Here is a 15403-nt window from a genome sequence, read left to right as displayed (position 1 = left end):
TACCCATTGGTTAGCTCCAGGTGCCCTGGAGCGGTATCCTCTCTGCCATTGCTCCTCGAATAGGCGTTGCCGCAGCTGCTGTAATCTCTCCCTCTTTCTTCTAATTGAATTTCTTTCCGCTTGGTAGGATAAGCACGACGCATCAAAAAACGATACCTCGTTACTGCAGCATTCGATAGCGATTATTCGCTCTACTGATCGACCTCAAACTGATAATTGTGAACAGGAGTTTTAAAAAGGGCTCTGTGAAAGGGTTATAATTGACTAATTAGTTGTGATGTGTGAATTCGTCTCGTGGGGTGCCACACATATATTAGAAATGGAGACCCTGCAGGCTACACGCGATGCTTTGCATCACTAGGGTTTTGTTTGGCGATCTGCGCAGGTCATGGTCACACTCTTGTAGGCGCCTGCGACATACAAAATAACAGAACAAAGAAAATGAAGCGCCATTGCAAGATGCGGCTCGCCCGTGCGAATGTTGACTGACCAGCCGGCTGCGTAGTGACTCTTCTTTTAGAAGGTATGGGAAAGATGCATGGCTAGAATCAAGGCCTGGCAGCTTTTGTACGCAGTTTTGTTCTTGTAGGTGACGTCATCAAAGTCTCGGATTTGCGTGACATTTTGGGACTACCGGAAGTCCCAGCCCATATGTTAGGGCTTGAGCCCTCTCATTGTGAGATACACAAGCCGAAAAAAGGGAAGTCTAACAGAAGAGCGACAGTCGAAGGATAGACAGTGGCGCTCTGTAACGCGTTTAGTCTTGGTCCCTGCGTGACCGTAAGAAGTTCCACAATAACCTAAATGCATTACCATCACATTACTCTTCTTTGCTACAAGAAATGTTTTTAATGTTCTCGTCGTGTATTGGCTGTTCGTGGCGGGAGTGTTATTTGTGTGCCTGCTCCTTTCTATATTGTCCTTCTCAGTTTGATCCCCTGACCACAAATGTAAATTATGCACACAGCAGCCTGTGTATTTTGTGGCGGCGTTAAAATTTCCTGGACACATAAAGTTTCTGAGTATTTCAACATATGCCTTTCTAAGACTACTTACAACGAACGAAGACAGCAGAGTTGAAGGTAGTGAGAATTCATTTGTTCATATCCAATGTTTCAGAATCAGTTCCATGAAACGTCATCTGTAGAAAAGTGTATCTTACCAGCCTAGGTTCGCGGAATATAAAGAAAGAACGTTAACACGGGCTATACCGCGGCTACTTTTCTGCAGGAAGGCACGAACAAGCGAAGAGCAGCATGTGTGAAATTGAAGGATAGCTAGATGAATGTGAGAGATAAAAAGAAAAGATTATAACATACCTAACAAGCTGTCTTAAAGTTAACAACGGCTATTTTACTCATGTATTCATGTCGTAAGAAATATTTCCCACATCTGCGGTTCTATTGCTCCGATACCGGTTTTCCGAGCGGAGTAATAGGCCAAATAGGCAGATTAGTTGAGACTCTGGAACACTTTGTCGATAATGTTCCACAAGAAAGCAAGAAAAACACGGGAGAAGCATATTTATGTAACGTACGGTATCTGGTGCGCATTAATGCAAACACCTCGACACACGATTCAGCCTGTAGGGGAATTGTCTCATTGAGATCATGTGATATGCCCTATTTTCCTGAAAATCTAGCGTCAGCATTGTCTGCTCTGGTGCGCGAAATATCCCGAGCATACTGCTGGTAGGTCATAGTCGGCCGGTGACATGACCGGACACTAAACTTTGTAGATGTTCAACTATCCTTGAACAAAGCTGAGAGCGTAAGCTGTCGGCCACTGCCGCAGTCACTGCTGTCGCTTCGACCTTGGCTCAGGTCTGCCCTTGGCAACCTTCACGGCAACGGGCTGGGCTCCGCCGAAGTGGTGGCAGAAGTCGTCGCTGACGCAGCACTCAAAGCCAATGAAGCTGTTGTAGATCTTTCAGCCCTCGTTTAACGAGCCATTCATCGTGCACGGTGGTCGTCTCTTTCAGTTGCTATCCTAGCAAATTTAGCCTCGTGCATCTTTTCTAGCGAAGTAGCTGTGCGAGCCACATCGGCCGGGCGATCTGAACTTGCCTGCCGTCGGCACGACGGAGTAATCGCTGTTGGTGGCCTCGACAGTGGCTACTCCGTCTAGTGCCATGATGCGATGCAAGGTTCTCCTCCATGGCGAGACGCACACCCAAAGACCATTCCCTTTCAAGCGAGCGACGTGTCGCATGGTTTCTCAAATGCGCAGAACAGTGACGGCGGCGAACGAACGGTAACAGATTTCGCGCATCACGTGATGTGACGTCATGACACACCTCTTTCCCTCCTCTGGCTGGAGGTCAAATTTTCATATCTGAAGACCTTGGCAAAGCATGAATTAGTGGAACTTTCGCTCCAAAAAACAAACAAACAAAAAACAAAAACACGTTTTAATGTGCCTGGTTTATTTTAGGCATGGGAATACTCCCAGGTGAGGGATAGAAAAAATGGCTATGCATGACAGTGATGACGCTGTACAATGAACGACACAGAAGTATCTGTGAGCCTTGAGGCAAAATTGCTGCCACTGTCAAACACTGGCCACTATCCATTCAGATGTTCTTCTCGTCTGTCGCCTGGCGTTTGTGCATGAACTTTGCAAGATTGTCTCTGCTCTGCAGTGTTCTTTACGCGCATTTCTTCCACCAGGACACCAGCGAAGACACGCATGCCGCCAGCAGGTCCTCGAGCCAGTCGTGGGTGATGGGTTCTCGGGGCTTGCATGTCTTGCGCTGCGGACATGAAGATGGATAGACAGAAAGGTAGGGTTAAGATTACCATAATCTAGGCCTAACATTTTGTAAGCTTTGATACACAAATAGTACAGCCAGGAGATGAAGCGAAGACATACTTTGAGTATGTATAAAGTGTACACTTTGCATTTCAATTTTTGCTTCTGTTGTTGCCAGTTAGAATCTAGCGAGATGTTACCCCGAGCAAAGTGTAAACGTCAATAAGCTGGCATTTTTAAGAGCGAAAAGACAGGTGAGCATCAAACAGGTCTTCAACTACAATCGCGCTATGCTTGAATGTAGCAAAAGTTGTAAAGTAAATAAATGAATAAATTCATGTGCACGCTGCGAATGCAGCTTTCCAATGTTTGCGCAGAGCACCCCATCGAATGTTTTCTGCTTTCGCATGCCAAGATCTACACCGCGTTAGGTGATACAACATGTTCTAGCACCTTTAAAATTGTTGCAGTCTTAAATCTTCGTACTTACTTTCGATGGCGCAATATTTTGCAAGGTCACTCTTTGTTGCTCTATTACTTTAATTCTAGGATTGCAAACACCTACACCTGCTTTTGAATAGCGTGCAGCTAGCCACATAATACTGAAAAGACCCGGAAGAGATAGTTGTATTACATGCTTATTTACGGCATCAGCGGATCCACCCCGATTTCATTGAACCGAGGGGGAATGCAAGCTTTACCCATATTTCAGCTTTTTCTCACCATGGCTGTATACAGGGTAATCAATGAAACCCCAGGCATTTTTTACGGTCGGCGACGCTGGTTTCTGATCAGGACTTGCTCCTTTGTGTCTTTGTAAAAGACGTTAGCGATGTTGAAGCTCAGCCTACGCAAGTTTATCGCGAGGCCAAATTGGTGGAAGTGCTCTCCAGCAAGACAGATTCATAAATAGAACCAACTGGTATCTAGTATATGACAGTGATTGGTCAAATCTGCGGCCAATCACGAACCGCTCTTACGTGCGAAAATTTCCTTTATTTCCACCGCTGAAATTTTGGAAAACATCTAATTATCATCAGCTGTAACTTTGCAATAGCATAAGAACCTCGCTGTGAGTTTCCATGCGGGGTAGCACATATCATAATACTGCGACACACACTTTGTATGACTGCAAACGCAATGCACGTGAACATATGTCTTTTAAATTGCTTACAATAATTGCTGTGTCACTGCACATCATAGATCTGAAGCAAACAGTCACTCTAGGAAGCAGGGAGAATAAAGGCGTTTACTGAAAGCCAAGATGCCCAACAAGGAGCACACATTGCAATGGCCCTTGAGTTTCAACTATCGTAAAATAGGTTACCCAAAATATATTGGTTCCAAATCATACCTTAGAGCGGTCGTTTACTGAGAGCAAGCGATATAGATGAGAGCCACTGTTGCGTATTTTGCTTGATTTGGATATATGTAGCAGCAGATGATGGCGGTTTTCAATTATTCTTGAATGAATCAAGCAAGACTTCCTAAATTGTCTTTATTAAAAATACACCATTCATTAGCACGCCGCTAAATTGCTGCATGAAGATAAAAACCGCAAAACTGAGAGAAACATTTTACTAGTTGCAGCTAGCAATTCAACATTTGATATTGACAAAAAAATTGGGAAATTGTATACAGCGCGCTACTCGTTGTTTCCGCATAATAGTCGTTCATCCTACGTTTTACATGTACTGCTATTGTCCCAAAACAACGCTGCTCGCTCGCGAATTCTCCAGAGCCCGCACCTAGTGTATGCACGACTATATTTGCTGGTCTCGTACAAATTCATGAATTATACAGCGGCTTTAGTACGACATGTTTGCGGTTGCATTTAATGTTCAGTGACAGGCGGCTCAATTTGAGCTGCAAACGTAGCGCCGCATCAAGGCGCTATACACTACGCCACCTCTGTCTTCATCAATGCTTGAAATAGAATTCGTACCCTCGCCGAACAGGGCCTCTCCCTAATTAACGTCTCCTGCTCAGATATGAGTCCTCGAAGCGAACCTCGTCCCACACCAACCGCACGTATGACTAAGACCTACTAGAGAAGAGCTCCTTTTGTAACACAAGAGTGTAAGCCCTTCGTCTGAGTCCAATGGCACCCCCTTTCCCAGAGAAACTGAGATCCAGACACCGCCCGTAACGAAGGGACGAATGCACTTACATTAATTACGTTAGGCAGCTTAAAAATCCTCGCCTCTGTGTGTACGCCCGTGATCGCAAATGCAAATGAGGTATACTCGGTCGACAATCCCATATTTCTTCCACGTCAAGAGCTCTACCACGCTCCTCTTTTCAGAGTTTTGTTAAATCCTATGTGCCTTCTACTCCTTGCCATTTATTATTCCTCCCAACCCGAGTGATCCCTTTCAAAGGCCTTCAGATGCTAATTTCTTTTGTTTCTCGCTGAGACAGGATATTTGCACATCGCCTTGAGCCGGGTACATCGCTAATGGATGGCGAACTCTGCAAATAAAAGGAGGAGTGGGATCCTTTAACATTATAAGGGAGCCCGGTCGACTCAATCCACAGAGGCAACAAGCGTCTGATAAATATTACAAAGAAAAGAGAGAAGTGCAAGTACTAGAATGGCGGCGGTTTAGTTTCAAAAAACGTATTGACATTTACGCTGTCACTGCAGTCTTGATGTCGTAATTATGTGTATGCGAACCGCACAGAAAATCGTGATGCGAGGAAATTATCAGTTCTGCTCTAATGACATCCCGCTTATTAGGCTGCCCCATCCTATTATTTGCGATTGTCTTTGCGTCGAATTGACGCGGTCGTTTCATGTAGTACTTTATAACGAAATAAATATTGCAGATATCGAATGAGAACACGAAGCTTTCGGCTCCATAAAAAAACAAAAACAAAAGAAAACAGAGTGCTCTCAATATGCCGTCCTTCAGTCGACGAAAAGAGCTCAAACAAAATTAGATTGAAATTCCCGAAAGAAAGGAGGAAGTATGGTTACGGTCTATGATAACTTCAACTCAATATTTTCCAAATGCTAAAATTTCTCTGTCGCACTTCGACTCGTACAACTCCATAGTTTTATGCGACAGAGGTGAAAGTTTCCTGCTTAGTGACAGAGCGAAAAAGCGCACGGTTAGGTAGACATCCCCTTTCTACATATCCATTTTATTTCTTTGTAAGGAAGGCTCGTGCCTGAAATATTGCAAGACATTTCGCATCAATAAACACGAACTCGATTGGGGAAGCTTGGGTAAAAAGTTTCTTTCCTATGCGGCTAGGCACTCTGTGCGACAGTCACTAATAAAGACTAGTAGTATAGTTCGGAAAAATGCAGATGGGTAAGAACTTACCTGTATCGAAAACTTTATAAAGAATCGCACAAATCTAGATATCATGGACTGGTATCGTGCATGAACTGAAAACATTTCAAGGCTTATAAAATATGCACGAATGGCAACGCAGAAATATTCTTTTTTTTTTTGTGAACGAGTGAATTAAAAAAGTCTATTTTAAGTTACGAGGGCACCAAAGTAGGAGATGGGTTCATTAAGCTTATAATCCGCCGATCTAATGCCCGGTCAATCAATCAATCAATCAATCAATCAATCAATCAATCAATCAATCAATCAATCAATCAATCAATCAATCAATCAATCAATCAATCAATCAATCAATCAATCAATCAATCAATCAATCAATCAATCAATCAACTAGCCTGCTAAGCATATTAGCAATTATACGAAAACTGCTGTAAATCTAGTCGGGACGATTGATGGTGAAGATAGATCATCAGTTGCGTCTTTTGACAGCTAGATCTGCTGTCACCTTCGCCCGGTTCTTTTCTAGCTGCGGCTTAGCGACGAATTCGGCTGCCTTGGCCATTTTCCATCCTTTATTGGCTGCAGTGTTAACTCGTCGCTTGCATAGCCGGCGAACTTTAATGTTTCTTGTATCCTTCTATTTTATTACAAGACCGGCGTGTAGATTAGTGTTGCCGGTGAGCATTAGAGAGAGCACTGGACTAACGAATGAACGATGACAAAGCTATGACTTTGTCAATAGCAAGTACTATTTGAATATTCAATTCTTTTATTTAGCAGATAGTCCTGTATACTTTTCTTGATGAAAGCTGGTGGAACATCTAGACTAGGTCGAGAAAACCACTATAAAGCACAGCATACAGCATGAATAACTAATTAGAAGAAGCGATGGCTAGAACACATAATGTTATATGCAATGGTGAATGCAAACCAACTTCAGACAATAGCAATGTACACAAAAATTCCTGAAATTGAGAAAGTGAGATCGTTAAGAAAGGATAAAGTGGCACGGCATTCAAATAACTAAGAGAATGCACTCAAAAAGGACGATGAGGTAAAGAACAGTTAAGGCAACTAACATATGAACGGCACATAAATATTCACAATTATAAGCATTGATTCCGCAGTTCCTTTACTTCAGTGGTATCAAGCTCACACCGCTCTGGGGGCAGAAATTAGAAAATTTCACCCCGCGAGGGCAAGGAGTCAAAAATTAAAAAAGATAATAGTTTCAATAACAAAATGAGAAAAACTTTAAAACCAAGCGAACAGCAAATTAGAAGCAATAAATATCAATTAAATGAATAAAAATCAACCAAACCTCTTTTTATCCAACCACACTTTCCCATCCTCAGTGAAAAAGAAAAGCGGTGGTTCTGCCGAAAACCTTAGCGAGCGTCACTTCGTGGTGGTTAGGAGAATGGTACGAAAGGATACAAGGTACAAAGAGTACAAAGAAAGAAAAAAATAGACTCGGAAATGAGAAAAAGGACCAGTTTCCCGGTACCTTGCTCTTGAAGGCAGCTGATGTGTGTGCGAATTTCGCGCCGGTTAAGGTGCTAATGTCTTTTTCGATTTCCACAAAGAACATGTAGCGACTGAGGGCGAGGCGCCCTGCAGTCGAGTTTGGTGGAAACAAGCGTGGAGGTAAATTCAACCCGTGATACTGGTACGCGCTTTCAGAAGAAATGTTAAAATTTAGTAGTGTTTTGACAAGCATTTAAGGTATAGGGAAGCTTGGGAAATAATGAGGAGGAAATGAGGAGGAAAGGCAGAGAGGTTAAACCGTGAAAGAAACCGGTTTGCTACACTGCACTGGGGGAAAGGGGCAAGTGGATATAAAAGTTGTGAGAGATAATATGTGTAATTAATAGTTAGTTCAAAAACATGATATGCGCCATATATTCTATTTCATGCGCATATCATAGCAAGGCCTATTCTAAGGATGCCAAAGTTGACATATAATATCCAACATGGCTGGGCCAAAAAATATATTAACTGTTCATATTTGTTTTCCACTCTGACGATATATGTATACTGTCTTTGATAAAAGTAACCAGGCTGAATGTTCTGCTTCTCAGTCGGGTAGCAGAGAATTCGTACCACTTCTTAAACTGTCGATCTGTGCAAAGTCAAGGCGAGCTCCTGTCCTCACTTCTTTACAAGTTGTGATCCCCTGGGAATCCTTGTTGACTTAAGAATACTAGAGAAAAGCAAACCATGCAGCTAGGTTACTTTTGGCAAAGACGGTACATGGAAGACGGTTGCCGTTCCGTTCGACCTTTCAGGACCTGCAGTATAGAAAACAGTTCTCTTTTGTAGCATGCACTAATTCATCATGCTTGTTCTTGTATTTGTAGGACTTAAATGCGTTAATTTGGATCTGATTGCAACCATGTATATCAAATTGAAACGACAATTCAGAGGCAAAGTGCCATGATATGGTGACAGTGAATTTACAACCTAACAAAAGCTTATGGAATCTGGCAATCTTAAAAAAGTGAGACAAAAATTATACTCCTAATATTTTATACATGCGAACAATATGAATGTCCTGTCCATCAAATTTTAATAAATTTCGCTAGAGCCTTCTTCCCACCACAAAATAATATTGCTTTGGTTTTTGCTGCGTTTGCAGGATTCAATTTAAGCGGAGGTGTCTAGCTGATACACGGTAATGAGAGAAAAAAAAGAGCGCGATATTAAGGTGATTCCGAGTAATCAAGATAAATGAATATGTCCTTTGAGATGACCGTATCTCGAATTCCGCTCACAGCGCTGTGACGGGGACAATTGCTTCTACGATGAACGTCACTAAGGGTCGAAAATCCTTCAACGTTTATTGACAGCTTTGACGTGGACTTCCCTACACTTTCGGGACGTTGTTCTACTGAATTTGTAAAAGACGGGATCTAAAAGAATAGGAAAGAAGGCATAAAAACCAGTGTTAATTACTCTCACTCTTTGAGCGTAATTACAGCACTGCACCACAAAAATGCAACGGAGCCCTTAATTGGAGATATCATCCACAATGTCGTAAAAGCCGGTAAAAAAGTACAGATTATAAAAATATGCTGGGTCCCCAGCCACGTGGGGATCAGGTGAATGAAAAAGCGGACGAATGTGCATCACGCGCACATAACACTGAAATAAATCACGTCAACATACCCCGTAAAGACTGCACAAAATTTATAATGACTAAACTAAGAGCTAAATGGCAGGCTTCATGGGGTAATGAAACAAATAACAAGCTACACTTAGTAAAGCCTATAGTTCAAGAATGGAAGTTAATGAGCCATAAAGAGAGCTTTTTTGAAGTGATCCTATGTCGCCTCCGCATTGGACATACACATCTCACACACAACTTCAAACTCCTCGGACAAGAAAAACTTACACGTGAGACATGCAATAAACAATTGACAGTAAACCACATTTTAATATCATGCACGAAATATGAGGAAATCAGGAGGAAACATTTTATGTGTTTCTATAATAAACACATTTCATTTCATCCAAGTCTTTTGCTAGGAGAGAATGCCATTGTCGAAATTTCTTCTATTTTTGATTTTGAAAAGAAATAAAGCTAATAAATAAACTGAGTTATTTTGAACAAGAACTACTTTACTCTGAGTTGGCGCATGATGGCCTTAGTTGCCTATGTGCCATAAAACCCAACACAATACAACACATAGGTTGCCTATTGCCGCACTGACAATTCGTCCCGCACCTCGCTGAAAGCGCAGTAGCGCCCTCGTTGGCATTAAAGTTGTGGTTCCACGAACGCCTAGAAACAGTGCACCTGTAACCAGCATTTAGAGCTTCCGTCCCACTGGGAGCAAGTTGTGGCGCGCAAAACGTGTGATCACAACGTTTCCACAGCTTTTCGCTGCTGCGCTTCCCCCAATAGCTGGCGTCATCCTCTCCCTAATTGCGTTCTTCCGTGGCAACAGCTCCCGAACACAAAGGGAGCCCCCTGATGGATTGCCGAGCTCCAATTCATGACAGCGGGTGGAGCGGAGCCGCACAGCAACGTCTGACCGCTGCAAGAACTGCGGCTGGAGGAATACCCTGCTGATATCGCCTGTTGGGCGCCAATTTCCCCTCGTCGCGTTCCCGTTTGGGTAAACGGCACCAATCTGTACTATGGAAGCAATCCCTATTGAGTATCAGGCGCCGAACTATACGAAACAGTTGCGATTGGCCGCAATTTGGCTTACGAAAAAGCAGGCGTATCTAAAAGAAACACTGGACAAAATTTAGCTGAGGACGAGGGCTATTCTAGCCTTTTTTGGGGCCAACCTGATAGAAATGAAAACACTTAACGCCTGATGTGATTTGGCGCTAGTCATTCTTTATTTAATACTTTCAAATATGTAAGTGCGCTCTTATAAAATTGCCCACTCAGCTATGGTTATTTTTCTCCAAGAAACATTACTTTGGTTGAAGGAACAAGGTAAGAGCTCCAAGGTGTTTCATGCAAAATGAGCCATGGCTTAAAACACGGCGGTACATTACAGCTGAGAGAAACCAATGACACATTGTTTGTCGTCATGCGGCTCTATTAGATTTTCAAATTTTCTTAAATTTGTTCATTAGACGAGGTAAATGATCAAAATTTAATTATTCATTTTAGGCAGACACCTGCTTTGTTGTAGAACAGGTTCAGAAATCGAATATGTTTTTGTAATATTGTATTTATTACGTGGTTCTTTTTTATAGCTTTTAAAAAGCGCTCGCAAAATACGGAAAAAAAAAAAACATGATTTTGCTAAACGCGCTCGCTCACTGTCTGGAACTCGTCGGCTGTTGTCATTGTCAATTTAACCTTAAAAGTGCGTAAGTATATTTCTTCTGAACGCGGAAAGCGCGTTCTGCAGTCTAAGGTAGATAAAAAGTAAGTGATGGCCAGCCCACCAAAATACATTTCATACGCAGCTTATCTGCGCTAAGGCATCACTCAGATGAAACTAATAAGGAACAGCAAGCAGTGAAGTCGATTTGCCTTTCTTTTATGGTACTATTGCGCAGCACGTAGAAGTGAGCTGAGATAGCTCAGTTGGTCGCGGTCGCACGCACATTTCGTTCGTCTAAAACGCGCTTGAAAGTCTTGAAAAATATTAATGCATGTAGAGAGTGCAGGGAAAGGAGTGAAGCAAATATTTGCGGAAACACATCTTTGTGCTGCAACGCTATTCTTCCTGTGTTTGAAGAAATACCGAGAAATATATTTTGAAACGAAACTCATTACCGAACTCAACTCGATGGAAAGCACTTGGCCTTAAAGTGAGTACAATTGTTTTGCATATTCAGCTCGATTAAAACCGAAATGAACGAAACATTGAAACAGTGTGGAAGACGTCACTTGACGGCAAACAATACGTCGTCAGTGTCACCCAGCCGCGCCGTATTACTTTTTTACAGCTTAATCTAAGTCAAACACAGTTTATACTTCCCAAGTAGTGTGAGGTATATTAGAGATCAGTTTTCTGAGCGACCACTTCACACAGCTCGTTAGTGTTAATGCAATGTTGTTCTTCATTTTGCCTTCTTTTAAGAGAATTAGAACCATCGTCTTGTTGCAAATAATTATAATTATAAATTTGGCCCTGGAACTAAGTCTTGTTGACAGTTGTTTTAGAGTATGGCTATCTAGAACTAAAGAAATGACAATCCTGCGTATTTGCGTACAATCATTGGTTTCTGGAAGCCAGTACTTCTGTGGAAATAGCCAAGAAAAAATTCTAGCCTGCCTTCTTTATTGCTTTTAGTAATGAGTGTAATGTAATAACAGCTGACATATCGAGTTATTTAAGTTAAAAGAAAAAAATATGCTTACTTCAACTCTTTAGTGGAAAGAACATACAACAAAAGGCGTTTAGCAGCCAGTAGCAATGCAGTCAGTAAGAAGTTCACTTTAAAGTTCCTTTGCTTGCCAGTTTGCCTCTAAAGCCTCCTTGTTCTGCATATCTTCTATTAAAGCAACACAGAAGTTTGGGCTAGCTAGTGATGGTTCATAATTATCGTTAAATAATTTGTTAACATTCAGGGTTGGACAGTGGAGGCATATACTGAGACTCTGTCTGAAATAGCGGCTGAAAGCTGGCCTTTAGATGTTAAGAACTGATTGGAGAAGGTTGTTCTTGCACAAGAGGCTAGTTCATCGTATTCCCTGTGAGGACAATAATGTCGAAACCTTTAGAGCTTAGCTAGAGTCGCTGTCGAGAGCCATTTTCTGGAAATACGTACATGAAACGCCTTACGCTTGTTTTGAACAATGTAATCAAAATACCGTGAAAAATGTGGCAGAACTGCTGGGTGAATAAATACCACAATTCACTCAAGACGAGATGAGTATAGAGCCAGCTTTCAGTAAAATAGGCTGCACACTTTTTTGTTTCCTTTACGGCCTGCAAAGAGCCAGCTGAGCTAAACAATAGCAGCTTTGCTTCCGACTTCACTTTTCAATAAAGCATTCTTCAATAGAGATCATTCTGATGGAAATTTTAGTAGAGAGAGCTGAAAACATAATGATGTCTGCGGCTCACAGCGTTCCTAAGAACGGCCAATAGTGCTCTTCTAAAGTGCGGAAGAGCACTTCACCAACCAAGCAAAATCTTTAGATTGTTTTCGCGTTCGTAGTTGGCAGAGAATTTAAAATTAAAAATTAAAAAGCAAGTAAATAAATAAATAAAATAAATTAACATAAACCACAAGCTAGGATGATCACAGATGTACAGTCATGAGCAATATGAGCAAGGAAAAGCTTTTTGCACAAAATTGCGAACATTTTCGGTATTTCTCTATTATATATGATGGCGACTTACGGATATTATGCATCCGAAGGAAATCTCTTTAAAAAATTAACTAATCTGTTATTGTAAAACAAAGTTATAGAGTAATCAATAAATGAATGCTCAAACTTTGTTATAGCTCATATTGCTCATGACTGCCATCATCATCATCATCAGCCTGACTATACCCAGTGCAGAGCGAAGGCCTCTCCCATATTTCTCCAATTAACCCGGTTCTGTGCTAGCTGCATCCACTTGACTCCTGCGAACTTCTTAACCTCATCCGCCCACCTAACTTTCTGCCGCCCCCTCATGACTGTACATGTAACTAATTTCTACCTGTTCACCGTCGTATTTTTTACTACTCGTATTTTTAGAGAAGTCAAATATTGTGTCGAAATTGAATAGTTCTTGAAAAATTTTATGTTTTTAATTTTCTGAAGGGTCATTTGTAGGGGTGTACAAAGAGCACAAATTTTAGAACAGCTCCCCGCTTATTTTGTTATTAGATTCACTGTACAAAATAAAAGTGTATGTTCAAAATTATATTGCCTACTAAGATGCACTCCCGAGTTTTTGTGTATGTTCGAATACATGTCCAGAGAAAGCGTCGTAGTGTTTTTCGACGGCAGATTCGTGAAATGTTCACTTCAACGCCGCAAGGATTTCTGCCGCAATCACTCTGCCGAGGAAAGCGGGAACAATCTTGTGACGCGGTACATTCATGCGGTGTCATTCATTATGCTCGTAATATTGCCCGCGAAAGAAATTTTCCTCGCAATTTCCGAAACGTGCTGCAATGCATGAGAACGCCGCCTGGTGATGAACTCGACGCTGAGAAGACCGCCGAGTAGCAGATGCTGCGAGTGTTGCGTCCGAGCGCGTGTGCGTGTGTGCGAATATAGAAGCGAAAAAAGTGAACAGATCATCTCTCACGTGAGAAGTTGTTGTCATAGATGAATTTGTCAGTGACATACCGAAAGCGGTGGCCACGCGTACACACAACAGGATGCTGTCTGGAAATGTGTCAACTCGCAGCCCACATATGAGTTCTATGAAGGATCACCCGCGCAGCTGCAGCCGCTGGAACACGTGCGCCGAATCTGACACCAGGATGCAGCATCGCATCCAAATATATCTGTTTCAGTTTCCATTCTTCGAAGTTTGAAACAGTGAGGCGGCACTTCTGTCACTGTGATACGCGACGAGGTGGAAGTCCTGGCATTTTGAAAACAAAGAACAGACCTCGTGAGTACGGGCGGCATAGGACGCGGTGGTCAGGGAGAAGGCGCCATCTGTTGAGCGCGGCGGGATCTACTCTGTCGCGTTCATTAGAGCGTTTAATACCCCTTGAGGACAAAGAGGCATGAAACGGGGGTCAGGTGCTGTGATGACGCGACGAAGAGAGGGGAGACCGCTTACCCTGGCGGGCGAAGTGATCGTAATTCATGCAGGAATATTTCCAGTCTTGCGCACGCTGCTCTTGTTTTAAAAGTCTGACGTCAGGGAGTGAAGAGGAAGCATATTTTGCGTCCGCCGGGCTGACTTCCAGTGTTTTGGTATGAGTCAGGCGGTGTTGCAACCAAACAAGGCGTATGAACGACAATCTGCTCACAGAATTTCGTACGCTCTGCCCGTTCTGCTCCTACCTACCCTCCATAAAATATTTCTTGATATATGTGTTTATTCAGATGTCATCCCGCAGCTGTGAAGACATTATTGCGAATGCGGGGGGGGGGGGGGGGGGATTACATCACACAAAATACAGCAAATTCAACCCACAGCATTTGTACTTCCATCAAGTAATCCCCCTTTCCAGTCAATTTGACAAAGACGTTCTCATAAATGCTCGACCAGGCATGATAGTCGCGAATTTAGAAGCTATGGTTTGGGCTCCTGGAAATATGGTGAAGGTTTTTGAACATGCGGCTGTCACACGTCAGCTCTATCATTGCTTCCGCTAATCGCATGCTTGGATGCCTTAAAAACAATTTTTACTTAGCACCGTCCTCTGCCAAGCTTCTCAAGCCACTTGTCCCATCAAAATTAAAATGCGCTGACTCTGTATGGGATCGTTTCACTAACACAATTATTGGCGCCCTTGAAGTTGTGCAGAACAGAGCAGTGCGTATTATTGTACTCAAATATTATCGTTCCTCCGGCCTCACTGAAATCCAAAATAGTTTGCTGTTAATCTCTCCTGCTCGGCACAGAAAGGTGTCATCCCTGTGTATATTTTTGTTTTAAATTTACAACATAACTCAGCTCCTAAAGATGCATTCATCACAAAAGCACACATGGTTCATCCCGTGTCAATGACTTAAAAAAAAATTGGCGTTCCTCGTTGCCATACAGCAACCTGCATAAATTCTTACATTCCCAACATGCATCGCCAGAGTGCAATCACCTACCACCAAATATTGTAGCTGTAAATGACGCTGATGAGTTTAATGCAATGTTATTATTATATAACGGTTTACCGTAGACAATCGTTTTGAATTGCGTGTATTTAGTACCGCTATTATTTTTTAATATCTACTTTGTTTTATCTATGGTCTT

At 42.3% G+C, this 15403-nt stretch overlaps 1 protein-coding gene and 1 long non-coding RNA gene across 2 annotated transcripts in view; one reads left to right on the top strand and one right to left on the bottom strand.

Annotated features, from left to right (window-relative positions):
* LOC146176217 (uncharacterized) overlaps positions 1-15403 on the top strand; it is a 213261-nt gene that overhangs the window by 162764 nt on the left and 35094 nt on the right. The gene's annotated exons all lie outside the window — the stretch shown is intronic.
* The window catches only part of LOC146176218 (uncharacterized), a 42848-nt gene continuing 30092 nt past the window's right edge, over positions 2648-15403 (bottom strand). The window contains exon 3 of the mRNA XM_084580729.1: positions 2648-2752. Within this exon, the coding sequence (XP_084436855.1) occupies positions 2648-2752 (105 nt within the window). The remainder of the gene's footprint in view (positions 2753-15403) is intronic.

Source organism: Amblyomma maculatum, chromosome 10, assembly GCF_055883805.1.
Source record: "Amblyomma maculatum isolate TAMU_Amacu chromosome 10, ASM5588380v1, whole genome shotgun sequence".
Classification (NCBI taxonomy): domain Eukaryota; kingdom Metazoa; phylum Arthropoda; class Arachnida; order Ixodida; family Ixodidae; genus Amblyomma; species Amblyomma maculatum.
The sequence above is the reverse complement of the archived record's forward strand: the minus strand, read 5'-3'. Positions and strand labels throughout refer to the sequence as shown.